This window comes from Aotus nancymaae, unplaced genomic scaffold, assembly GCF_030222135.1.
Source record: "Aotus nancymaae isolate 86718 unplaced genomic scaffold, 86718_ANA_hifiasm-v0.15.2.pri h1tg000131l, whole genome shotgun sequence".
In the NCBI taxonomy this organism is placed as follows: Eukaryota; Metazoa; Chordata; class Mammalia; order Primates; family Aotidae; genus Aotus; species Aotus nancymaae.
In genome coordinates this window covers 3,495,211-3,521,676 of record NW_026988546.1, presented here as the reverse complement: position 1 = coordinate 3,521,676, position 26,466 = coordinate 3,495,211, and the positions used below count along the sequence as shown (strand labels likewise).

The 26,466-nt window shown below is 35.5% G+C and overlaps 1 protein-coding gene across 1 annotated transcript in view; it reads right to left on the bottom strand.

Moving 5' to 3' along the window:
- The window catches only part of EIF5B (eukaryotic translation initiation factor 5B), a 41,081-nt gene extending 15,185 nt beyond the window's left edge, over nucleotides 1-25,896 (bottom strand). Inside the window, exons 1-11 of the mRNA XM_064371476.1 lie at nucleotides 25,274-25,896; nucleotides 23,507-23,724; nucleotides 22,945-23,095; nucleotides 15,591-15,689; nucleotides 14,251-14,340; nucleotides 12,574-12,648; nucleotides 8,007-8,293; nucleotides 5,543-5,650; nucleotides 5,246-5,356; nucleotides 2,475-2,542; nucleotides 1,778-1,919 (exon numbers count right to left, since the gene is read on the bottom strand). Coding sequence (XP_064227546.1) covers nucleotides 1,778-1,919; nucleotides 2,475-2,542; nucleotides 5,246-5,356; nucleotides 5,543-5,650; nucleotides 8,007-8,293; nucleotides 12,574-12,648; nucleotides 14,251-14,340; nucleotides 15,591-15,689; nucleotides 22,945-23,095; nucleotides 23,507-23,724; nucleotides 25,274-25,796 — 1,872 coding nt within the window. The 5' untranslated portion in view covers nucleotides 25,797-25,896. The remainder of the gene's footprint in view (nucleotides 1-1,777; nucleotides 1,920-2,474; nucleotides 2,543-5,245; nucleotides 5,357-5,542; nucleotides 5,651-8,006; nucleotides 8,294-12,573; nucleotides 12,649-14,250; nucleotides 14,341-15,590; nucleotides 15,690-22,944; nucleotides 23,096-23,506; nucleotides 23,725-25,273) is intronic.
- Between the last annotated feature and the right edge of the window lie 570 nt (nucleotides 25,897-26,466).

Genomic DNA, 26,466 nt, shown 5'->3' with positions numbered 1-26,466 from the left:
TTATCAATTAAGTTGATTGCTATCCTAAATCCTTTTTTGTCATCTCAACAATGTTCACAACATCTTCACCAGAAGTAGACTCTACCTCAAGAAACCACTTTCTTTGCCCATCCATAAACAGCAGCTTCTCATCTGTTCAAGTTTTATCTTAAGATTGTAGCAATTCAATTACATCTTCAGGTTCCACTTCTAATTTCAGTTCTCTTGCTATTTTTCTACCACATCTGCAGTGATTTCCTCTACTGAATTCTCGAACTCCTCAGTCATACATGTGAGTTGAAATCAACTTCTTCCAAATTCCCATCAATGTTTATATTTTGTCCTCCTCTATGGATCATGAACGTTCTTCATAACATCTAGAAGGGTGAATCCTTTCCAAAAGGTTTTCAACTTTTGCCCAAATCCATCAAAGGAATCTCAATCTATGGCAGCTACAGCCATATACAATGTACTTCTTAAGTAACAATACTGCAAAGTTGAAAATACTCCTTGATCCATGGGCTGCAGAATGGATGTTGTATTAGCAGGCATGAAAACAACATTAATCTCCTTGTATGTCTCCATGAAGCTTGGGTAATCAGGTGCACTGTCAACAAGCAGTAATATATTGAAAGCAATCTTTTTCTCTGAGCAGTCAGTCACAACAATGGGCTTAAAATATTCAGTAAACCATGCTATAAACAGATGTGTTATCATCCAGGTTTTGTATTTCCATTTATAAAGCACAGCATAGTGGATCTGGCATAGTTGTTAAGGGCCCTAGGACTTTCAGAATGGTCAATGAGCACTGGCTTCAACTTAAAGTCACCAGCCACATTATGCCCTAACTAGAGAGTCAGCCTGTCCTTTGAAACTTTGAAGCCAGGCATTGACTTCTCCTCTCTAGCTATGAAAGTCCAAGATGGTATCTTTTGCCAACAGAAGGCTTTTTTGTCTACATTGAAAATCTGTTGTTTAGTGTAGTCACCTTCATCAATCATCTCAGCTAGAGCTTCTGAATAACTTGCTGCAGCTTCTGTATCAGCACTTGCTGCTTCACCTTGTGCCTTTAGGTTACAGAAACAGCTTATTTCCTTAAACCTCATAAACCAACCTCTACTAGTTTCAAAGCTTTCTTCTGCAGCTTCCTCACCTTTCTCAGCCTTCACAGAATTGAAGAGAGTTAGGGCCTTGCTTTAGATTAGTTTGGCTCACAGGAGTATTGTGACTGGACTGATATTCTACACGTGACTCCTCCTTTCACGTGAACACTTATACATCACTGTAAGGTTATTAATTGGCCTGATTTCAATATTGTCTCAGGAAACAGGCCCAAGGAGAGAGAAAGAGACCAGGAAATAGCTGGTTGCTGGAGCAGTCAGAACACACACAACATGTATTGACTAAGTGTGCCATTTGATATGGGTGTGGTTTGTGGCACCCCAAACCAATTATAATAGTAACAAAGATCACTTATCCCAGCTGACCATGACAAATGTAATAATAAAAAAGTCTGAAATATGGCAAATTGCCAAAATGTGACACAAGGACAAGAAATCAGCATGTGGTGTTGTAAGAATGGCACCAATAGATTTAATATACTTACTGATGCAGGGCTGCTACAAACTTACAATTTGTATTAAAAAAAAAAAAAAACTACACACATACAATATCTGTGAAGCACAATACAGTGAAACACAATAAAATGAGCTATGCCTGTATGTTATACTTTTTTAAAAAATCACAAAAAATTAAGAAACATGTTTTCCTAGGTGAATTTTTCAAAAGGTGCACATACCTTATTAAGTGCAACAATGAAGGGACATTTTTTAGATTTGAGAAGGTTGATGGACTCAATTGTCTGGGGCTCCAAACCATGCATAATATCAACAACTAAAATGGCAATGTCACAAAGAGAGCTTCCTCTATTTCTCAGATTACTGTTGAAAAGAAGGAAAAGATCTGTATGTAGCAAATCTTGAAATTAACACCTTTCTTAAATTTTTAAACTTCTTTGTAAAACCCAAACAAAATAGAGTATATGTATTAAATTGCTCAAGTACTATTAGCCCTTAACTTGCCAAATGCTCATCTGAGAGTCACTTGAATTGACATTAAGTGGAGTGAGTTAGTTTTAGAACCAACTAATATTTCAGATAATTTTACTGACCAAGTTTTCTGTGTTAAAGAATGTGGACAAGAGATAACAGCATAATATTTCACCTGTAATATGGGTTTTACAGGAGATAGGTCTGGTATGTATTAGAATGTTTTCTGCATTCCACATTAAAGAGGTGCTCTTTTAAAGCAATAAAGACTGCCCTCTATAAAAAATAAGTACTCAAAGAAAACACTACTAAATCAATGAGGTACAGAGGAGGATTGGTAGTTACAGAGATCAAATTACTACTCAAAGGTTAATGACTCCAGTGAACTTTTAGACTTCATGGCTTCAAGTAGTTTGCTTGATGAGAAAAGATTCAAATTGGTCTTACCTGAAAGATTCATGCCCAGGAGTATCGATAATCAGCATTCCTGGAATCCGTACATTTTCTCTATCAAACTAGAAATAGTGGGGAAAAGTGCAAAGCTTAAGGAAGTCAGAACAATGAAAGCTTCTTTACAAAACAATTCTTTTGTCATAAAACCCTAAAAGTATCACTACTCCCTTTTCCATGTGAATAGTTTTAAAAACAATGAGTTAACCAACAAAGTACAATGGTTAATATTTTCATTAATATCCAAAGGAGTTTTAACCAAAAATATTTAAATGAGAAAATATCTCCTTTCTTAAGGTCTTAAAACTATGACCATAGTCCAAGTGTGAGCAGATTGTTAAGTGGTGATACAAATCACAGGGCAATCATCTGAAATAAGCTATAGAAATCTGACATGCAAGAGGTGATTCTCAGCATTTGGAAAATTTATCTGGTCCAATTTTAAAGCAATTTTAAACTTAAAATATATCTCAAAAGTACTTTTTAAAGTAAATTTACCACATTGATCAAAAGTGTTAAAGAGTAAATGCATACCCTGCTGTATTTAAATAATGTCATAAATGCTTGACTTTCTGGACAAAAGCACATAAATGAATGAAAATAATATTACAACAGATCTCATTTGGACATTTCCTTTCAGTCTAAAAAGCAGCACTAACCAACTAATCTCACACATACACACACACACACACACACACAACTTTTTTGTATTATGCTTATCTACAGTTTCTTTTTGCTAATCTCTAAATGGTCTTTCAAAATTTGGTATCCTGATCTACATCAATACAATGCAATGTAAACATTTCAGATCTGCATTTTGGTGGTCGTAAATCAATGTTCACTGAACACCATAATCACTTCCACTTCAGTGTCTTATATACTAACAATAAGTAATTATAACCGTCATATAAAGGTTATCCCAATAACTTTAATATAAACCTAATAACATTCTTGTTCCTTATGTTCTAAAATAACAATGAGAGTTCAAGTTCTGGCAACTTATAGAATAAGGTGTTATGAATCCTCCAATGACTAAAACATAAAAATACTATTTAAATAGGATGAAAATAAATTATAAATTTGAAAACTGTTCTAAAATAAAGATTCAATACTACATATTGTAATAGAACACCTCATTAACTGGAAAACTCAGAACCAACACCAAGATGTAAAATGACCATATGCCTTATAAAAAGATGAAAATCAGCTTATGATCAAACTTAACAGCAATACTTTATGCGAGAAGAAATTGGACAAATGATACTTTAACGAATGAAAATGTCAACCAAGGATTTTATATGTGGTTAACTGACTTTCCAGTATAAAGGCCACAAAATAACTCTTCAATATTCAAAAACTGAAGAAATGTTAATTCTCATAATTCCTTTCTTAGGAATTGACTAGGAGACAAGCTCCATAAAACCCAAATGCAAAGAAACAAAACAAAAACTGGAGAGACAAAGTCACTGACTCTTTTTACATGCAGAAATAAGACTAAATAAGGAAAAAAGGGAGACATTACCATGTAATAACATATGCTCTGTTTGTTTTTCAACTTACTGGTTCTCAGTTCCAAAGCTACCACTTTCACTTGCTCTGTAATAATGAAACTGAGGAATTATTTACAAGGTCCAGTTCTTGGTCTGGGCAGTTTCTGTATTACATGAGCCTGGAACATCCTGCCATACCAGACACATGAATGCAACCAAAACTAGGACAACTAGAATTGTATGAGAAAGACTCAGGAGCCAACCACTGGCCAATGATGGGACTATCTCAGCACAATAATAACTGAAATAGATTAAAGCACTGTAATATGTTTAAATCTATGTGCTCATAATAATACAAAACAAAATTGGGCAGGGCATGGGGGCTCACAGCTGTAATCCCAGCACTTTGGGAGGCTGAGGTGGGGGTCGCTTGAGCCCAGGAATTCAAGACCAGCCTGGGCAACATAGGGAGATCCTGTCGCTATGAGAGGCAAAAAAAAAACGAAAAGAAAAGAAAAGAAAAATCATATTGGCCACTTTTTATTTTAAAAGCCGGTTAAAAGAAGGTAAAGGATAATGCATTAATTCTGCCATCACTAAATAATCAAAAAGTAGATTAGGTAAAGTTTCTCTACAGAATTAATCCAATAATGACTGATGGAGTTAGAGTATCAATATTTTGCAACTCCTAACACATTAAAAAGTAGAGATTATCTTAAAAGTTGTGGCTAGAGAAGAGATCTTTGACTGGAAAGAAACACCTGTAGGGCTTCTGAAGTAGCTGGCAAAGTTCTACTGCCCAACAAAGGTGACACTTAAAGGATGGTGTGCATTATATTAAGTTCCACATTTATCTTACTATGTTACATTTAACATACATAAACTGAATACTTCCAAACAAGTAGAAAAATATGAGAGATAAAGGAAAGAAACTGATTTGACTAGAAGGAAAAAAGTAGGGAAGGAAATAAAATTTCTAATTACAGAGATAATTGGTATCAGTGTTAAAGCATGGAGGCGAACAACTAATGTTGGAATAATGGCTGCCTCTGGGAGAGAGAGAAAGAAGGAAGTGGAATGTGAGAGCTCCTATAACATATAGTGTTTTAGTCTTTAAAAAGAATGATCTAAAGCAAAATAGGCAAAATAGCACATGTTAGTTTTGAATGGTGAGTATATGGGGCTGTTACACTAGTCTCTGTCCTTTTTCTAAGTCTGAAATACTTCATATCTTAATTTTTGTAAGAGATTAAAATACATGAAATACAATGTACTTACATTTTTAATCATCTTAGTCTGTTCATTAATAGCTTCAAGAGGAACATTGGTGGCCCCAATTTGTTGTGTGATACCACCTGCTTCACCATCCTGTACATGTGTGTGACGGAGCTATGAGAAGACAGCAAATTCAGATTGGTATTTCAAAATGGAAAAGATAGCAGCAAAACTAAGAAATTAGTAACTTATTTATTATAAACAGAATTGCCTATATGTCCTATTGGTCTCTAAAATTGTTTTTTAAGGTACCATTCACTTATTTTTAAAGTTCTATCAATACATATAATATTTTCTTACTTTATCTAGAATTTTTGTCTTCCCTGTGTCCACATGCCCAAGTACACAGATAATAGGGGCTCTCAGCTTTTCGGTATTTACATTTTTACTATGTTCAAGTCGCCGTTTCTAGAAATAAAAAAAAAAAAATCAAAAATTAAATATTATTTCAAATCCTCACTATCTTTACTTTCTATTTTGCCTTGGCAAAAGAATGCCACAACCTGCATCCATGTTCTTTGTTGATTTGACTACACATAATTGCAATTTATAATGTGAACTTTACAATCTAATTTCACAGCACCTTTGGACAAGGAAAAACTTGTTTAGATTTCACAGTAGTACTGCTGAATACAAATAGTAATGTTGTAAAGTCATCTCAAAATTTTTGAATACTTTTGTACAGTTACTTTAATGGAATATAATGACTAGAAAAAGGAATCAATCTTCCCATCACATCGACTATACAGTGCAACCTTGAATTTGTGTGGGGATTTATATAAAAACAGGTGAACTTGGACATTTTAAAAAATTCACTGGAACTTAAGAATCCTAAAGATTTTTAAAGGCAGTTTATTTCACACTTTTATCCAATATACAAATGCTATAAAACCTTTCAAGGAGGAGCCTATTAATTTAAGTCTCAGCCTAAATAAGTGTAATATGCTCTGCCTTTCCAAGGCTCTACCACTTCCATAAACACTAGTAAGAGCAAGAAAGCTTTTCCTCGAACCACAACGTGTTTCCCTGTGGAATTTACCTAAATGCTTCAGCTTTCTGAGGACCAAACAAAAACACATGCCAGCAGTAGTTTTTCTTTGAAATGACCTTTCAAACAAAGTAAAGTTGGCATTCAAATTAGATAAACTTGAAGCAAAAACCATGAAGCAGTATCAACTTACAAAACTATTTTTCATTTAAAAACCATTTCTGTAAGAGCTCTTTACGTGCATTTCTAGTACTAAATGTGATTTTTTGGTAGAAATTGAAACTTTTTGAAAAACTTTTTAAAATATCAAAAGTGAGATGCCAGAGATGAACACAATGTAGGACTTATTTACTAGCAAAGAGTAGTACCCAACAACTTCACCGTACATACAACTTAAATTCAAACATCATGACTTTATTTGATATGACTGAAAACTGCCTCTCTCTCCCACACTTAGTGAAGTATTAAAATTTTTGGAGGGCAATGAGTTACAAACTGACTCAGAAATTCTAAGTATTTATACTGAAACAATGACAATACAAGAATACAAACCCCATTCCGCAATGGAGAGTCTGACCCAGGAATGGAGTGAATTTCAAAAAATCATAGTATGTAGCAAGGTTTATGGATCCACGAAGTCTGTTATGGACTCAACATTTCTCCATAAATCATTCCTCAAAGCCCTAACTCCCAATATGACTGCATTTGGGGCTTGGGCCTTTATTTTTAACAACATGAAGCTCATACACAGTATCATTAACTAATCTAGGGAGCAGGATTACTGAGAAACTCCTCTGCTTTATACTTATTGTTTGTAAATCAGCCAAGTACAGTACAGATATTCCATCACTCTCTCAAGCATGAGTATATGGCAAGGGAGCTAGTGGGAGTAGATGCCATGGGAAAAGAAAGTCACATTGGGGTGCCGGCTGGGGGAGACTGCTACAGGCATCTAGTGGGTAAAGGCCAAGATGTTGTTTGATATCATACAAGGAAGAGAACAGTCCCTGTCCCCAACAACAAAGAATTATCTGGCCCCAAAATTTTAACAGTGCCAGGGCTGAGAAACCTTAATTTAGAATAACAAACCCTCTTAGTCCTTTAGAAATTTAGACAATGTATCCCTACCTAGACTTTACAGGAGAAAAAGCAAATATCAATATACAGGTATTAAAATAAAAAAATGAAAAATTAATTATACATGAAAAGGAAAGCTAAAATAGTTTTTATCTTTAAAATAGTTTAATATCCTCAAGCAAACTAGTTTTTAATGTATTATTTACATTAGGCTGACAGAACTAAAGAAAACGTTCTCTTGAAGTCTATTGAAATCTACTGCATTAAGACGGAAAAATACAGAAAGCCTATCAGGTATTGGACTTTACTAAACAGAAGCCTCATCAACCCACCAGATTTAACAACTAAAGTGATCAGATGCCTCATGGTGACTAACCTAAATATGTGAGGCAGAGGGCATATGCTCAGAATACCTATGCATACTTATAAACCATCACTCAAATAGCACATTAAAATTTGGAGAAAACAAGAAAAAAAATGAAGTAGTCACCATTCTATCTTAGGTAAGAGAGGGAAGTCCTTGCTTGGGTAAGATCAGTGTCGAAGGCCAATAATATTTCAAGATTACAAAAACTGAACAATATACTATTCTTGAGAACATATAAAGTGCTGTTCAAAGTATTTAGTTGTGGAGTACAGTTTTAACAATCACAGAGGAGTGGGGAGAAACAAAGTAAAGAGAAAGGGTAAAATAAATACCTCAATCCTCCGTTTTGCTTTGTCATAAGCCCTTTCTTCTTTAGTCCGATCATCATCAGAGTCATATTCAGAATCTGAGCTAATTTCTTTACTTGGCTTTTTATCTAATGTCTTCCCTGAATCCTTCTCATCTGACACCTTTTCATCTTCCTCATCACCTTCACTGCCTTCACTTTCTCCCTCCTCTTCCTCCTCTTCTTCACTTTCTTCATCTTCTTCTTCCTCTTCTTCTTCTTCCTCCTCCTCTTCAGGGTTTTCCTTTACTTCTATATGAACTGTGTTTCCTTCTACCAGAAAAGCAAATGTATTTTTAAATAAATAAGCATTAATATGATAGATTTATATCAAGATAAGAGACTTTAAAGCAGGGGTGTCCAATCTTTTGGCTTCCCTGAGCCACATTAGAAGAATTGTCTTGGAACACACAAAAAATACACTAATACGCTAACACTAACAATAGCTGATGAGCTTAAAAAAAAAAAAAAAACTCATGTTTTAAGAAAGTTTACAAATTTGTGCTGGACCACATTCAAAACTATCCTGGGCTGCATGTGGCCCACAGGCTGCAGATTGGACAAGCTTGCTTTAAAGGAAGGGAACGAAATAATGCCTGGACAAGAACTGTTTTATTTTTTAAAATTTGAAATGTTTGCATTCTCTACTTATACTTACTTCTGATTTTTTAAAATTTGGAATATTTGCATCTGAAATCTGAAAAACTTGAAATCTGAAACGCTCCATAAGCGCATCCTTTGATCATCACGTAGGGGTGCTCAAACTTGATTTTGGAGCATTTCAGATTTCAGATTTTTTAATTTCAGAGGCTCAACCTGTATTTAAGGCAGTAACATGGTGTTTCATACATCATAAATGCACGGTATCTGTCTACATGCTAAAATGAAGTCTGTCACTTAATAAGTAACACCTTAAGGCAGTAATTCATACTGAAGTTAATGCATAAGGAAAGCATTAATAAGCCAGAATCCATGGGAGAACAGAAACCCAAGAAGATGAGAACAGTCTTTAGTACCACTTTCCCCTTAGCGTCATTTGTTAATTCGGGAGGAGGCAGATGAAAGGCTAAGCTGCATTGGGAGTCCCGATCTACCAGAATACTAAGAATTCAGCGGGGTGCAGTGAGCAGACATTGGGTTATACCCTTACTGTGGGATAATATCATGAAGAGCTGTACCCCGGGAATAAGGATGAATAAGAAATAAAGAGGATCTCCCCATTACTGGCAGATCACCTTCAGATCCTCTCAATTCTAAGTCTGGAATAAGATGATTTCAGATTGCTAGTTCACTCAGGTATCTGGTGGAAGTAACACATAAATTTGCTCTGGAGAAAACATCATCCTTGACCTCCAAGTGAAATATCCAGCACATATATAAAAATAACAAGGCATATGAGAAAACAATTTACATGAGAAAAACCAACATATAAAACACTAAAAGGACTTTCATATATTAAAGTTATAAAATTAAGATTTTAAAATGACTATGCTTCTAACTTTCCATCAGAGGCAAAAGACAAAGTTAAAAATTTTAGAAGGTAAATTAAAACTATTAAAAAATAGTTAAATGGAAATACTAAAACTGAAAAATATGAGATGAAATTAAGAACTCAAAAGATGGGCCTTAACTGCAGAATAGAAAGAGCTAAGGAGAAAATCAGTGACCTTAGAAGACAATCAGGAGAAGCAATCCAGAACGAACCACAGAGACTCACTAGGTGGAAAATACAGAAAATAGGAACCAAGTATACAGTAAGAGGGCCTATCAGAGACATCATTGGATTTCTGAAGGAGATAATGACTCCTAACATAAAACTGATAAAAACATAACACTATGTATTAATAAAGCTCTACAAGTAAAATATATTTTTTAAAAACCTATTCTGGGTATATCATGATAAAACTGCTGCAAACCAAAGATACATGAAAAATTTAGGCTGATACCTGACTTCTCAACAGGAACAATAAAAACCAGGGCAAGGGAATAATAACTTCAAAGTGTTAAACTTCAACCAAGAATTCCTCACTCAGTAAATATATAAAACTAAAGAATGAAGATGTAATAAAGATGTTTTTAGAAAGCAAAACAGAATGTCTTACTAACTGATCCATACTAAAAGAAATTCTAAAGTGTTCTTCAGATAGGAAGAAACAATCTCAAATGGAAGGTCAAAGATGCAGGAAATGAAGCACAACAAAATTTTAAGAATGTGGGTAAACTTATAAATAATAAGAATTGACTATATAAAATATAAGCTGAGGTCTAAAATAGATAATGAAATGAGAGCAATGATACCTTTTTTTTCCCCTTGAGATAGAGTTTCACTCTGTCACCCAGGTTGGAGTGCAGTGGCACAATCTCAGCTCACTGCAACCTCCGCTTCCTGGGTTCAAGCAATTCTCATGCCTCAGTCACCTGAGTAGCTGGGATTACAGGCACGCACCACCATGCCCAGTTAATTTTTGTATTTTTAGTAGAGATGGGGTTTTGCCACGTTGGCCAGGCTAGTCTCAAACTCCTGATCTCAAGTGACCTGCCCACTCTGGTCTCCCAAAGTGCTGGGATTGCAGGTGTGAGCCACTATGCCTGGCCGAGAGCAATGATACCTAAACAGAGTATTGGGTAAACGTCATTCAAGTACTCTAAAGCCCCTGCATTGTTAGAGGATAACATTAGACATTGTTAGTTCAAAGGTACATGCTAAAAAATTTTCTTAGAGTAAACCACTAAAAAGTTTTTTGGAAAAATACACAACTTCTAAGCTCATGGAAGGAGAAAAAATAAAAATTAAAAAATCTAGTAACCCAAAAGATGGTTAGAAAGGAGGGAAAAAGAACCAGGCAGAATAAAAAAGGACTTAGTAAGATGAAATGTTTAAAACCAATACACTTCATTAATTACACCAAATGTTACAATTAACAGGCTAAGTACTCTAGGTAAAATATAAAGATTGACAAACTGGATTTTAAAAACCTCAACTAGATCCTAGCTGTGATTTGTAAATGGTGTCCCCTCTAAAATTCATGTTGAAAACTTAATCCTCATTTTGCTGGTAGGGGGTGGCAGGGTGGTGGGGAAGGTTTGGGGAAGTGATTAAGTCACTCTCATAAGTGAATTCATGCCTGCAGAAAAGTGCCCTCAAAGAGAGTTTGCTCCTCTTGCCTTCCCCTCCCTTCCACCATGTGAAGACACAGCCATCCTTCCCTCTGGAGGATGCAGCACCAAGGCGCCATCTTGGAAGCAGAGAGCAGCCTTTACCAGACACCAATGCTGGTGCCTTGATCTTGGACTCCCCAGCCTCCAGAACTGTGAGAAATATATTTCTGTTCTTTAGTACTACCCAGTCTGTGGTGTTTTGTTATAGCAGCACAAACAGACTAAGACAATGCTATTTAAGAATACAGAAAGAGTAAAGATCATGTACATCAAAGCTCGTGTACTTATATGAATCTTAGGTAGGCAGACTTTTATATCAAAAGACATTGCTAGAAATATATATATATAAAAATGATAAGAGTCAATTCATTAGAAAGATACAAGACTGTATTCACCTAATGACACAGCATAAAAATACATAAAGCAAAAACTAACAGAACTAAGGAGAAATAGACAATCCACAATCATGATGGAAGATTTTAACATACTGGTCTCAGTAAGAAAAAGCAGACCAGAAGAAAAACAAAAGCAAAAACAAAACAAACCCTGAGATTTGAGCAAAATGATTAGCAAACTTAACCTAAATACAGAAAGCAAAGCATCCAACTACTGAGGAATACAAACTCTTCCCAAATATGAAACATTTACAATAACTGACCATGCTAGTTTGTATGCAAAACTCAACATATTTCAAAGGACAGAATCATGTATGCTCTCTAATCACAATGAAGTAACAAAAGACAATTAGAAAATGCCCATTTCTGTAGATTAAGAAAACACTAAATAAATCATAGGTAAAAGTTAATACATTAAAATGAAAATGAGAAAATATCAACATATCAGAACTTGTAGAATTTGACTAAAGCCACACTTAAGGAAAAATGCATAGCTTTAAAAACACAAAGATTGGGGAGAGGTAGGAGGCCGAAAAAACCAAAGAGCCAGATATCATTCTCAGTAAATTAGTAAACTAATAGGAAATTAAATTTAAAGTAGAGATTTTAATAATAAAGAAGGGGAAATAATGACAAAAATGCTTACTCTCTATTAATACTTATTAGGAACTACAGTATTTAGCTCTTCATTACCTTTTAAGTTAACCGTGCTTTTTGTAGGTCAGCTTTAGTAACAACCCTATCTGTAATATCATCACTGAAAAAAGCATTCTAAACCTTAGGCAGCTATCTTACAAATAACATTCTGAGGAACCACTCATTCATAAAATGAAGATCCACATGAGGACTTAGAAACCATGGCGAAGGAGATAACAGGAGACTGAGCCCTATCCCCAGAAATGTTCACATGGCTTTCATAATCAAAAGACTACTCATTTAAATATAGATCATGCATTTATAATAACCATATTTATCAGTGTGTGCTTATGAGGTATTCACCTTTTTCTGTCTCTTCATCACTGGCCATAGCTTCCCAATCATCCAATCCAGCATCCTCAGTGTCTTCTTCTTCTTCTGTAAGTAAAAATTTGCATTTAAGACACAAAAATTTTTTAGAAATATGAGGTCTTTTAGAAAAAAGTAAAAAAATTATGCTCTGACATAAAAAAGAATGTTTTAATTATGTAAAAAAGTATGTAATTATCATCTTTGGAACTATCTTTTTAATATAGCTAGCAAGTTATAATTTACTATTACCAAATGCTTCTATTTCCTACTACTGTCAACATATTATATTATACTTAACTGATTTTCCATTCAAGCTAAATGTTTCATTAATTTAAATGTTTTAGATTTTGAAAAAGGTATATGAATGTACTCAGTTCTTGAAAACAAATGAAATTTCACACATATCTTCTTTTTGATCTTCCAACTCATATTTTATGCAAGGAATTTATTATTTTGCTTTTAACCTTTACAGGTATTTAAATATACTTAAATTCCAAAGTTGAAGTTACAAAACTACCACCATCACTCCAGTTCAAAATAAGAATAGACTGCTGTGCTCCTAACCCCAAAACAGCCAGAAAGCTAAATTCTGAATATTATTTCGATATCAAAGACCTAATACTCTTCTTAACAAGAATGCTTCTCTTTACTGAAATCTAACCAGGCACAACTATTCTTAAATGAAAGGAAGATGAGGGTAGGGCATGTGATATCTGCTTCCCTGTAATAATCATTATTTACCAACAAGTCTGGGTAAGTTTTCTTGAGGAGGAAATGAGACTCAGAAACAGGTACCCAAAATATCCATCTAGATTAGCAATTCTTTCTGGAGCTAAAAATACGACCTAAAATAGTGGAATGTTATTAAGCATATCAATCTGAATTTCTCTAATCTGTCATATCAATGCTAGGCTGAGGTCTACCCAAGTGAAATGATCCTATTCACTTAGAAGAGAAAGTAGAAAAAGGAAGGAAAGGAACTATCAATAATATAATTCACCAGTGTAAATCGGGCTTAATATTCTCTAAAGTCTTTTTCCATTCCTGATCCCATCTTTAAAACGCTGGGGATTCTCTTGAATGTCAAACATACATTTCGGCAACCTCAGCTCTCCTGTCGATACCTAGTCTTATGAATTAGAACAATGCTTAATTTAAAAAAAAAAAAAAAAAAAAAGAGGTTTTCCTCAACTCCTCAACACATACACAGACACTCCACAATGAATTAGGTGAATCCTCTGATTATTGTAAATAGAAGCTGACCTTTAAGAAGGTCTAAAAGTGCCAAATTTTATGGTTCTTAAAAAGTTCTGGTTAAAAATGCTTCACATTTGCTTCCAAAGCATTAAATGAAGAATTTCAGGTCTTTTTTGAGATTTCTGACCATACTTAAAAGCATCAGAGAAAATCCAAAACATACTATCCTTTCTACAAAACATTTTACCAACACTGCTGAAAGGAACAAAATTGATTCAAGTCTCACTTGGATACTTATTCAATGCAGAAACGAAAAGAAATAGAAAAGAAAGAACTATGAAGAAAGAAAGCCATCCAGCCAGATACTTATTTGGTTCTCCCCAACTATTTAATGATAACTAAGACAACTTATGGCACACCAACACTGTTAATAAGAATTCACTAATTAAATAATTAGATAATGCTACTGGCCTGGTTCAACAGGAGGTGGTGTTTCTTCCTTTTCTGGTACTCCTTGGTCCATAACTTCTACAGCAGCACATAATTCCATTGATTCAGACACTGAAAAAAGGGCAGAAACCAAGATAATTTTTTTTTCAGTGTATAATTTCTGTTAAGATACTCCACTAAGTACTGAATTTTTTTTTTTTTCCTACTGCAAATAATGCATCCAGACACCTCCTTTATTTTGCTTTCCATCCCCTCCACCCCCAGTCTTTTGAGGAAGATCTTCTTCTGGGTCACAGTCTCTTCATGGTGCACTCAATGTAAGACTCCAGCAGGAAGATAGTTTCGTCCACCTGGATCTCACTGGCATCCAACTTGTTGACATTACGTTTCAGGGTCTCTAGCTGCTGACGTTCAGGAGCTGTGATCATCTCCTCTATTTCTTGTAACTGTGCCTCCTCTGCACCTATAGCCCACATAGATGGAATGACGGCCTCTACCCTCTGAGATTTTTCTAGTAGATGCTTGTTCTCTTTGGTTTCAAATTGCCTCCTTTCTATCAAGTTGGCTATGCTCTTGTAGCACCTGTGCAACAACATTCGGGCAGCTGACAGGATGTTCACAGTATGTTCACTCCACTAAGTACTGAATTAAAAAGAGTAGTACAAATCTATTTTTTTTTTGAGATGGAGTCTTGCTCTGTCGCCTAGGCTGGAGCACAGTGGCACAATCTTGGCTCACTGCAACCTCCACCTCCCAGGTTCAGGCAATTCTCCCTGCCTTCGCCTCCCAAGTGGCTGGGATTACAGGAGTCTGCCACTATGACCAGCTAATTTTTGTATTTTTAGTAGAAGCAGAATTTCACTATGTTGGCCAGGCTGGTCTCGAACTCCTGACCTCAGGTGATCCACCTGCCTTGGCCTCCCAAAGTGCTGGGATTACAGGATTGAGTCACTGTGCCTGGCCTATGCAAACCTATTTCTTCAAATTTAGAAAATGTTTAAATATAGTCATATGTTGTACAGGAAACTACTCTTTCTGCTCAATAAATAAAATACAAACATCACAGAAGGCTAAGAAGGAAACCAAGAAAAGATACCAATGGTAGTTTTACTTTTCAGAGTTAACAACAGTTACAATATTCATAGGGTACAACCCAGATTTTTCAAAGTAAAATACTTTTTCCATTAGCTTATCATCTGAATCAAGTGAGAATGATGGCATCAATAAGAAGTAAGTTTAGAAATAAGTTTCAACATGCATTTCAGATTTTTTCCTTTTTTCTTCACAGACACTGTTTTGAAGATTGTGGGGGAAAGGCAAACAAAATAGTTCTTAAATCAGAGACTATTTTGTATACAAACCTTCTTTACTTTCTAGCTGCTGTGGTATTTTTTTCCTCTTTTTATCTTCATAAACTGGCCTCTTCTTTGGCAAAGAGTCTTTTGATGGCACTTCAACACCTGAGGGATAAAAATGAAAAACTTCAGGCTTATACTACTTGCATGTCACCTGAGAAGTACTATTTAAAGGATAGCACTGCATTCACCACAGAGATACATATCCATGGAATAATCTTTATCTTTCTTATATGAGGCATTTTAAAATTTACATACAGAAAAAAATCTTTTTTTTTAATGTATAGTGAGAGTTTTGATACAGGCATCACCATCACAATGAAGATGCAGAACAGATACATCACCCTGTGCTGCTCCTAGTAGTCAAACCCTCCTTACCTTCTTAGCCTCTGGTAACCACTGAACTGTTCTCCATCCAAAAGATTTGCTTTTTCTAAAGTGTCACATAAATGGAATCTTACAGTCTGGCCTCTATCATCATAATGGATTTGAGAGTCACTCACTCTGTTGCAGTTATCAGTAATTCGTTTCCTTTTATTGTTGAGTAGCATTCCATTGTGTGGATGTATCAGTTTGCTTATCCGTTCAACAGTTGAAGGACTTTTTTGCAATTATGAATAAAGCAGGTATAAACATTTTCAGACAGGTTTTTGTGTGAAATTTTCTCTTGGGGAAATATTTTGGAGTGTGAATGATGAAACATAAGGTAAATATGATCTTAATTTTATAAAGACATTGCCAGTGTTTTCCAAAGTGTCTATACTATTTTGCATTCCCACCAGTAATACAGAAGAGTTTCGGCTGGGAGTGGTGGCTCACACCTGTAATCCCAACACTTTGAGAAGCCAAGGCGGGTAAATCACCTGAGATCAGGACTTAAGAGACCATCCTGGCCAACATGGTGAAACCCCGTCTCTACTAAAAATACAAAAAAGTATATTATTTTTTAAAAAATTGGTCGGGCACAGTGGCTCATGCCTGTAATCCCAGCACCTTAGGAGACAGAGGCAGGTAGATCACAAGGTCAAGAGATCCAGACCATCCTGACCAAAAAGGTAAAACCGCGTCTCTACTAAAAATACAAAAATTAGCTGGGCATGGTGGAGTGTGAGAGATGGGAAAGTTCTTCTTGAAAGTTTATATCTTAGACTACATATAAGGAGAAGGAGTTACAATCTCTTGCTCTATGGCCATTATCCACTATTAGCATAAACATATACCCATGTATATATATTCTCTAATTCAGCTACGTCTTAAATCAGCTACCTTGACTCATTCTGGCATGTCTAAACAGAACTGGGCAAGCTCCAAATCCCAGAGCATGCCATTCCTTATTTGGAAACCCTCCTGACCTTCTCCTGACTAGCTTCCTCTCCATCCTTGTCTTCTTCCTCGTCTTCTTTCCCCTTATCTATTCAGGCAATTTTCAAGTTTTCAGCCAATCAGGTCAAGCATAGAATGAGAGGTCCCATTCTAGCCAATGGAAACTGGACACAGCAGTAGGCAGGAGAATCCCTCGAATCTGGGAGGCAGAGGTTGCAGTGAGCAGAGATCACACCACTGCACTCCAGCCTGGTGACAGAGAGAGACCCCGTCTCAAAAAAAAATTTAAAAAATTATATTGTGGTGGTGGGTGAATGAATCCCAGCTACTCAGGAGGCTGAGGCAGGAGAACCACTTGAACCTGGAGGTAGAGGTTGCAGTGAGCCGAGATGACACCACTGCACTCCAGCCTGGGCAACAAGAGCGAAACTCTGTCTCCTCAAAAAAAAAAAAAAAAAAAAAAAAAAAAGTTTCAACTGCTCTGAATGTGGTAAAGTTAAGTTTCTCTTTTTTTAGAACATTCTTTTCAGGTGCGTATCGCTTCTTGGTGAAAGTGTCTGTTGAAACATTTTGCCCATTTTTAAATGAACTTATGAGTTGTCTTATAGTTGAATTTTCAGAGGCCTTTATATATTTTGGACATTAATTCTTTGTCAGATATCTGAATTGGAGACACTGTCTTGGAATTCTCTTGACAGTGTCTTTTGCAGAGAAAAGTTTTGAATTGGTCTTTCTCAAAATGTATCTTTTTTCCTTTTATGGATTATACTTTGAGAGTCCTATCTAAGCACTCTTTGCCTAACACAAAATATCCCCCTATATTTTCCTCTGAAAGTATTATTGCATACCCATTTTGAGCAAATTTTCATATAATGGGGATTAAAACTAGAGCTACGAGTTTTTCTGCCTACAGATGTCCTATTGTTCTAGTACCACTTGCTACAAATACCGTATTTTATCCATGGAATCACCTTTCACCTATATACTAACCATGTATAGACTATTTATCTGTTTGTCTATCCTTCTGGCAATATCGCATTGTATTAATTCCTACAGCTTTATACTAAGTCTTGAAATCAGGTATTCTAGGTTTGTTCTCCTTTTACAAACATATTTTGGCCATTCTCTTCATATCCATTTTAGAACTAGTTGATAGATATCTACAAAATATCATGCTGTGATTTTGACTGGGATTGAACTGAATCTATAGATTACTAGATTACTCACAGTCTCTCACTATGGGCAAAAGCCTTAGAATAAAGACAACAGAAATTGTATACCATGGGATTTTGAGTGAAGTCACTAATAAAGGAAAATGACCAAAATGTTAACTCTAAAATATGAATATATATGGATGTGTGTTATGTATGTGCTAAAGAATGGATAGAATGGTAAAACCAGAGCTATAAATAAGACAAATAAATTAAACAAACCAAAGAAAGAGGATAAAGTCAGCTGAGAATGCAGAGACAATCAGTTTTATTAAAGTTTTCCTTGCCTAGCAGCCTATACCTACTAAGATGAAAAGCATGGGCCTGAGCGGAAACTGTAGGCTGGATTACTTGAAGGGTGGTCCCATAACACCCTAGACTTAATCAACTGACTACTCCTCTAGTCATGGACTATCAAATAAGCTGCTGTAATTTATTTGTAATCAACACCAAGACTTGTATGTGTTTAGATATCCCATTCAGTTTGCAAACTGAGACATCACAATCAAGTTCTTGAAGAAGCTCTTTGCTTGAAATTAGTTTATTACATATTATTGATAAGGTATGCATATTATATATGAGTATATATTATATGTGTGTGCATATATATATATATATATGCTCAGTAGTCACAGGCTAAAGGATGATTGAAAAGTTAACCTGCTGCACATTTCAGAGTAATCATATGAAAACACCTGCAGATGGCTACACTCTGAGAGTATATTTTCAGCTCAATGAGTAAGTTTTACAATATTCTAGGTAATAAATGTGGTAACTGATCTTTATTTAAGAAGCTATCTTTCAAAGATATGATGAAACAACACTGTAGGATCTTTTAATGAGATGACTCACATGAGTGGACTGTCGGGGGAGGACCCTGAATGTCAAGCTAAGGAATTTGGACTTTTATTAATAGACAATAGAGAACTAATAAGATGGTAAACATTAGACAACACTATGAAGAATAAGAGACCAGGGTCAGAGACGTCACTTGAGAGATCATCTCTTACAGGCCTATCCCAAAGACTGATGCTAAAAGTATGTCACTTTACACTGTAATTTCCATAACTACAAGTCTAACTACTACTTAAAAACAGTATGTTTGAGACTGGCAAACTACTCCCTGCTTGGTCCCATCTCAATTTCTTCATGGGTGCTTTTAGCCTCTCCAACAGTCACCAATGAAATCTGATGTTTGGGTGCTAACTATATTCAAATCTGTACCTGATTCCATTTAAAATTTTAAAAAGGCTATATTCTCAGTAAAGAATAAAACTTTCTAAAATATAAGTACTGGGTTTCTTTACATCTAATGCTTCCAGCTGAACTTATGTGTAAGAAAAACGTAGTTGCACAGACCAGCTTTAATTTTAGTTCTGTGGCCTTGGACAAGCTGTTTACACTCTCTGAACCACCATTTCCTCATCTATATGGTGGAAGTAAAAGTAGCTATAAGATTTTTTATGCAGGAAAAATAGACAATGTAGAGGACAACTGTAGCATCAGCTACATACTATGCCCAGAATAAATGGTAGCTTTTACTATAATTATACCATAAACACCAAAATGACAGTATTATAAAAATCTAGGGAAAACAGGAACAAAAATTAAGAGAGGTCCCAATACATTCTTCTTATTGGAGCAAGGACACTATTTAAAATAACCTTGCCTTTCAAAAAAGTAATATAATATATGCCCAGTTGTGGTTCTCTAAACACTATTCCCCCCATAAAAGGAACCAAAGCTCTTTGGATAAACAACTGATTCCAGGTCTCAGGCCATGCAAGATGAACCTGGGATATCTTGTTGTGTCAGAATGTAAAGAAAAGGTTTAAAAAAAAAAAAATGGTCATGAATATTTTTTCACTGTGGTCATGTGGGGAAACTAATAAGCTATCTGCGAACCGCTGTATTTCTTTTTTATTTTTTGGGATTCACTTTAAAACACGCCAGGAAAAAAAGTAGATGGAGAGGTACAAAACAAGAATGTCTAATGTGAGAGAGATCCAAGATGGCTGATCACTAGCAGCTCGGGCTCGGAGCTCCCAGTGAAAGCGCAGAGAATGAGAGGACGCCACACTTTCAGACGAATATTTGTTGTTCACAGACCAAGAGATTCCCAGCAGAGGAGCCCCACAGGTGGCCAGGGCAACTCTTGTGGCCAGCGCAGCGATTTTGCTGGCGCCTTAGCATGGCAGTTCTTGGTGCAGAGTCCGGAGATCCCTGGGCAGAAAAGCACCATCAATCTTAACACCGCTGTTTTGGCCAGCGCAGTGGATTGCTCAGATTTCGGCGCTGGGAATCAACAAGTTGGACGTCCACTCAGAGACCTAGTTAGAAAGTCGGTAATTACAAAGACGACAGAGGGATAAATGTATAATGAAGGGAAGAAACCAGCCTAAAAAGGCAGAGAATACTCAAAATCAGAATGCCTCTCCCTCTACAGGGGATCGCAATTCCTCATCAGTAACGGAACAAGGCTTCATGGAGAACGAGTGTTCCAATAACAGAAGCAGGTTTCAAAAGGTGGGTGATAAGAAACTTCTGTGAATTAAAAGAACTTGTTCCAATCCAATGCAAAGAAACTAAGAACCTTGAAAAAAGGTTTGACGAAATGTTAACGAGAATGGACAATTTAGAGAGGAATATAAGTGAATTGATGGAGCTGAAAAACACAACACGAGAACTTCGCGAAGTATGCACAAGTTTAAACAGTGGAATTGATCAAGCAGAAGAAAGGATATCAGAAGTCGAGGACCAGCTCAGTGAAATGAAACAAGAAGACAAGATTGGAGAAAAAAGGATAAAAAGGAATGAGCAAAGTCTCCAGGAAATATGGGACTATGTGAAAAGAACTAATTTACGTTTGATAGGTGTACCTGAATGTGACGAAGAGAATGAATCCAAGTTGGAAAACACTCTTCAGGATATCATTCAGGAAAACTTTCCCAACCTAGCAAGGCAGGGTAATATTCAACTCCAGGTAATACAGAGAACACCACAAAGATATTTTTCAAGAAGACCAACCCCAAGGCACATAATCGCCAGATTTATTAGGGTTGAAATGAAGGAGAAAATACTAAGGACAGCCAGAGAGAAAGGTCAGGTTATCCATAAAGGGAAACCTACCAGACTTACAGCAGATCTCTCAGCAGAAACCCTACAAGCCAAAAAAGAGTGGGGACCAATATTTAACATCCTTAAAGAAAAGAACTTTCAACCCAGAATTTCATATCCAGCCAAACTAAGCTTTATAAGCGAAGGAAAAATTAAATCTTTTGCGAACAAACAAGTACTTAGAGACTTCACCACCACCAGGCCTGCTTTACAAGAGCTTCTGAAAGAAGCACTATACATATAAAGGAATAACCAATATCAGCCTTTCCAAAAATATATCAAAAAGCAAAGAGCATTAACACAATGAAAAATTTACACCAACTAATGGGCAAAACAGCCAGCTAGCATCAAATGCCAGTATTAAACTTATATATATTCTAATTGGATAAAAAGCCAAAACCCATCGGTATGCTGCATCCAGACCCATCTCACATGCAACAATACACAAAGACTCAAAACAAAGAGAAGGAGGAAGATTTACCAACCAAACAGAGAGTAAAAATAAACAAATAAACAAAAAGCAGGAGATGCAATTCTCGCCTCTGATAAAGTAGACTTTAAAGCAACAAAGAGCAAAAGAGGCAAAGAAGGACATTACATAATGGCAAAAGGATCAATGTAACAAGAAGAGCTAACGATTCTATAGATCAACGAGACAGAAAATTAACAAGGACATCCAGGACTTGAACTCAGACCCGGAATAAGTAAACTTAATAAACATTTATAGAATTCTCCACTTCAAATACACAAAACATACATTACCACCTCACACCTATTCCAAAAGTGACTACATAATTGGAAGTAAATCACTCCTCAGTAATCGCATAGCATTTCGTAGGTTTAAATGAAATATTGGTTGGCTGCTTGTTTGTTATTTTCTTCCCTTATTCCTTCCTGTCTACATCATTATGTATAATTATTGGTATAAAAGAGGTTTTCAATACCCATTACTAAACTGCATTCTAGCCTGGGCAAGAAAGCAATACTCCCATTCTCTCTCTCTCTTTCTCTTCCTTTTTCTTCCTCTTCTTCATTCTTTTTTTTTCTTTCTTTCTTCCAAAAAAAAAAAAAAAGAATCTATGGAACAATATTGAAAAGTCTAATATTCTTCATTCTTTTTTTTTCTTTCTTTCTTCCAAAAAAAAAAAAAGAATCTATGGAACAATATTGAAAAGTCTAATATTTGTGTAATCAGAATCCCAAAAGGAGAGGAGAAAGAGTGTAATGCAGAAAAAAAATTTCAAGAAATAATGGCTGAAAAATCCCCAAATTTGGCAAAAGATACAAATTAACTGATTAAAGAAGCTAAACAAATCCAAATCAGAATAACTCCCCCCTCCCAAATCCATGCCCAGATATAATAATTAACCTAAAAAAAAAAAAAAAAAAAGAATGTCAAAGGTTCCTAACTGTTGAAGCTGGCTGATAGGTATATAGGGACTTATTGTATTATTATCACTATTACTGTTTGTGGAAAGAGAACTTATTTAGACATACTATCATTTACACATACATTTTTATCCTCACATAGAAGTCATCTTCCTAAACAATGAAACTCCATCACCTATTCCTTATGTTTTCTTGAACTTTTTCACAGATTTTCATAGGAACTGTCCTGATGCAAATTCACTTCTCCTTCTAAATATTAAGGGATATAACTACATGTGCAGAGCTCTCTGACTGTTCAGTTAATGAAGAGTACCACTCACCCTGAGCTTGTAGGAGTTTAAGGGTAGCTTCAGCTCTGGCTCTGGCTTCTCTCTGTGATTTAGTTAAAAGTTTTCCTTCCTTTTTCAAGCGTTCTTTTCTTTCTTTTTCTTTTTGCTTTTTCCTTTCTCTTTTTTCTTGTTCCAATCGTTCCTATAAAAAGAGTATATGTCAGACAAAACCTGTATGCATGTAATGAACTATATAATTCTAATGTAAACGATCCAAACTTCAAATAAATCTGTTGAGACATATGCAAAGTATTTTGTTAGGAGATTCCAAATCAAAGTATTTTAAATATTGTACATGATTATTAATTAACATCACATCAGATTATTAGCAATGATACATACACAACTTATGTGTCAAGTAATCTGTTAAGGAAAATAAAGATGTGCTGTACCTCTTCATCTTATTATTTGTATCGGAACAATAATATAACTGAATTACCATGCAACTATGAAATTTTCATTATTAGAAAACTAAAGATATCTTACAGAGAACAGATTTTAAGTTATGATATTTTAATACAATATCAGTATTACCAGCTTCATGAAAACATACCTCTTCTTTACGCTTGGCTTCTAATTCTTCAAGTCGTTTTATACGTTCTTCCTCTTCTCTCTTCTGTCTTTCTTCTTCCTCTTTAAGCTTAGCCAGAGCTTCTTGCATAGCTTTAACAGTGGCTTTGCTAGGTCCTTTTTTCTTCTCTTTCTCTTTTTCTTCCTTTTCTCCTTTCTTTTTCTTCTTATCTTTCTTCTTTTTGTCTCCTTCATTGTCATCTACCAAAAAAGAATAAAGGCAAAGTGTTTAAAACAATTCCCTGTGGTGATGATGAGCAAAACCCAACCAGAATTCAAGAACATAATGGGCCAAGGCTGATGCCAGCAGCAGACTAAGTTTTACAGGCATCAGGGCATCCTGAGCACTTCGGTAACTAGAACAGCTCAGAGTAACTCACAGATGGCTTCCTGAGAAGTCTGCAATGCTGATGTTGGTCTTAGATGTCCTGAGGAATACAGTAAGACGGAAGGATACTGTAAGTAGCAAAAGGGCAATCCTGTACCTACTGTATCTCTTAATCCATGGTACCTGAGAAGAGTGGCTGGTTTCTGACAGATGCCTATCTGAAGTCCTAACAATCAGAATGAACCTCAGTTCTGTAGCTAATTTCACTTCTATAACATGAGATAATGAGAATAATGCCTACTTTAGGGGGATATTAGCAGGATAAAATACAAAAATATAGATAGTTATACCCCAAGAACTCTAAAGAATTAAAAGCTATGAAGGTACTTTCATGGTGCTCCTCCTCAAAGATATCCTGGTAATAAAAATCCTAGCATTTAAAAAAGTTGCTGGGCGTGGAAGCTCATGCCTGAAATCCAAGTACTTTGGGAGTTTGAGGTGGGCAGATCACTTGAGATTAGGAGTTCGACACCAGCCTGGCCAATATGACAAAACCCCATCTCTACTAAAAATACAAAAATTAAGTGGGTATGGTGGTGGGCGCCTATAATCCCAGCTACTTGGGACGCTGAGACAGGAGACTTGCTTGAACCTGGGAGGCAGAGGTTGCAGTGAGCTGAGATTGCATCACTGTACTCCAGCCTGGGCAACAAGAGTGAAATTCTACCTCAAAAAAAAAAAAAACAGTTATGTCAATTTTCCCATTAAAAGTTTTCCAGTCTGCAAATATGAAGGGCATACTTGGGGGAAAAAGGGAAGAAAAAAAAAAGTTTCCAGTCAAAAGAAAAACTACTGTTTTAAGAGTATAGTATGGCCATACAAACCATCTGATCTTTAGCCAGGACTTTTATTTTTTAATTGGTTCTGTTAAAAAACAAAAAAAAGGCTCATTATTGCTTAAAAGACATTAACTAATTTTAGCATGCTGAGTTTTAAGTAAAGCACAAAGTATCAGCAACTTCATGAAAACAATTCTTTGTGATTTCATAAGTTGAACTAGGTTTTTAAAGACAGGAAAGAATTCAAGTATTATCTGACATTGAGATATTAGAAAGGAAGAAAAAATTTTTCATTAAGTAACTTCCATAGTCTTTATCAACAGCAAAAAATAGTTTTCATAATGAAATTCTATAAAAATTCCAGTCTGTATGTAAATTATTTGAAAGATATTTATACTATGTACGTAAAGGATTAACAATGCAAATCAAGTCAAATGCTTAGATGTAATTTTTTAGATGGCTCCTTACAATAAAGTGTCTTTATAACCATGGACAAATAACAAAATGACCTTGGGGCATAATGATTACAACTTACACTGTGAATCAAAAGCCTTTTGCTCTTTCCTCTAAAGTATTAACCAACCTTCTGCAGCTGTGGGAGTCTCTGCTTTCTCTTCAGAGGCAGGGATTACTCCAGCATCAAGAGTCACTTTGGATTTTACAGTTTCTTCTTCAGCTTTCCTCTGAGATTCCTTTTGTTTACTCTGATCCTTTTTACCTGTTTCTAATTCTTCTTTTTCTTTCAGCTTCCGCAGTTTTGCTTTTTCTTCATCTCGCTTTTTTCTCTCACGCTCCTTCTTTTCTGCTTTCTTTTGGGCCACTGTCTTAATTTTGAAGGAGGAGTCATCATCTTCATTCCCACTTTCTATATTAGGACCTGGCTTGTTTTTTTGATTTTTTTTCTGTCCTTTTCTAGATTGCAAAAATTCATCTGATTCATCAAGACTTTCACCAGAAGAATTTACTCTTGAACGCTCTTTAATTTTGTTACTGTTATCCTCATCCTCTTCAGACCCATCCCACTTCTTACTTGATTTTTGAGCTTTCCCTTTAGCTTTTTTAGGAAGTTTATTAAAATCATCATCATCATCACTCCCAGAGTACATTTCCACTTTTGGTTTTGCAGTCTTTTTTGATTTTGAATCTTTATCTTCCAATTCTTCACTGTCATTATCATCAAAACTCTGTTTTTTGCCCTTCTGTCCTTTCTTTTTTTTATCTTGTTTTGAGGTGAACTCCTCTTCATTGTTTTCTGTTGGCTAAAAAATTTCCATTGTTAGAAAAAATTAACAGAATTATAATCAAGACCAGAGTCAGGTACTTCATTAAGTAAACATTTTTAAAAATCTCAAAATGATTTCAAAATCTTTTTCAAAGTCTTTTTCACAGGAATATAAAATTCAACCAAGCGTGAGAGGTTGGCTTTGGCCTCAGATACGCCTCACATTCATTGTAACTTTCAGAATCTAAGGGCTCTCGAAACAAGAACTAATCACCAGTTCACATTTAATAACTTTACAAAGCCTAAGGGGCAAGTTGAAAAAAGAAAAAATACCTATCATTTTCCAATTACTCTGAGGCTTATCCAAATTTGAAGGATTAAAAAAAAGAAACAATAGAAAAAACTGAAGGTGGGGATGAGGGATTACATCATATCTCCAAATGTACCAATTTTATGAACAAGCAACACACCATAAAATACCTTTACATTCCTATTTCTCCCTTTGGCATCAGATTCCATAAAAGTTTTAACATACTGTACACTGTTCAAAAGTT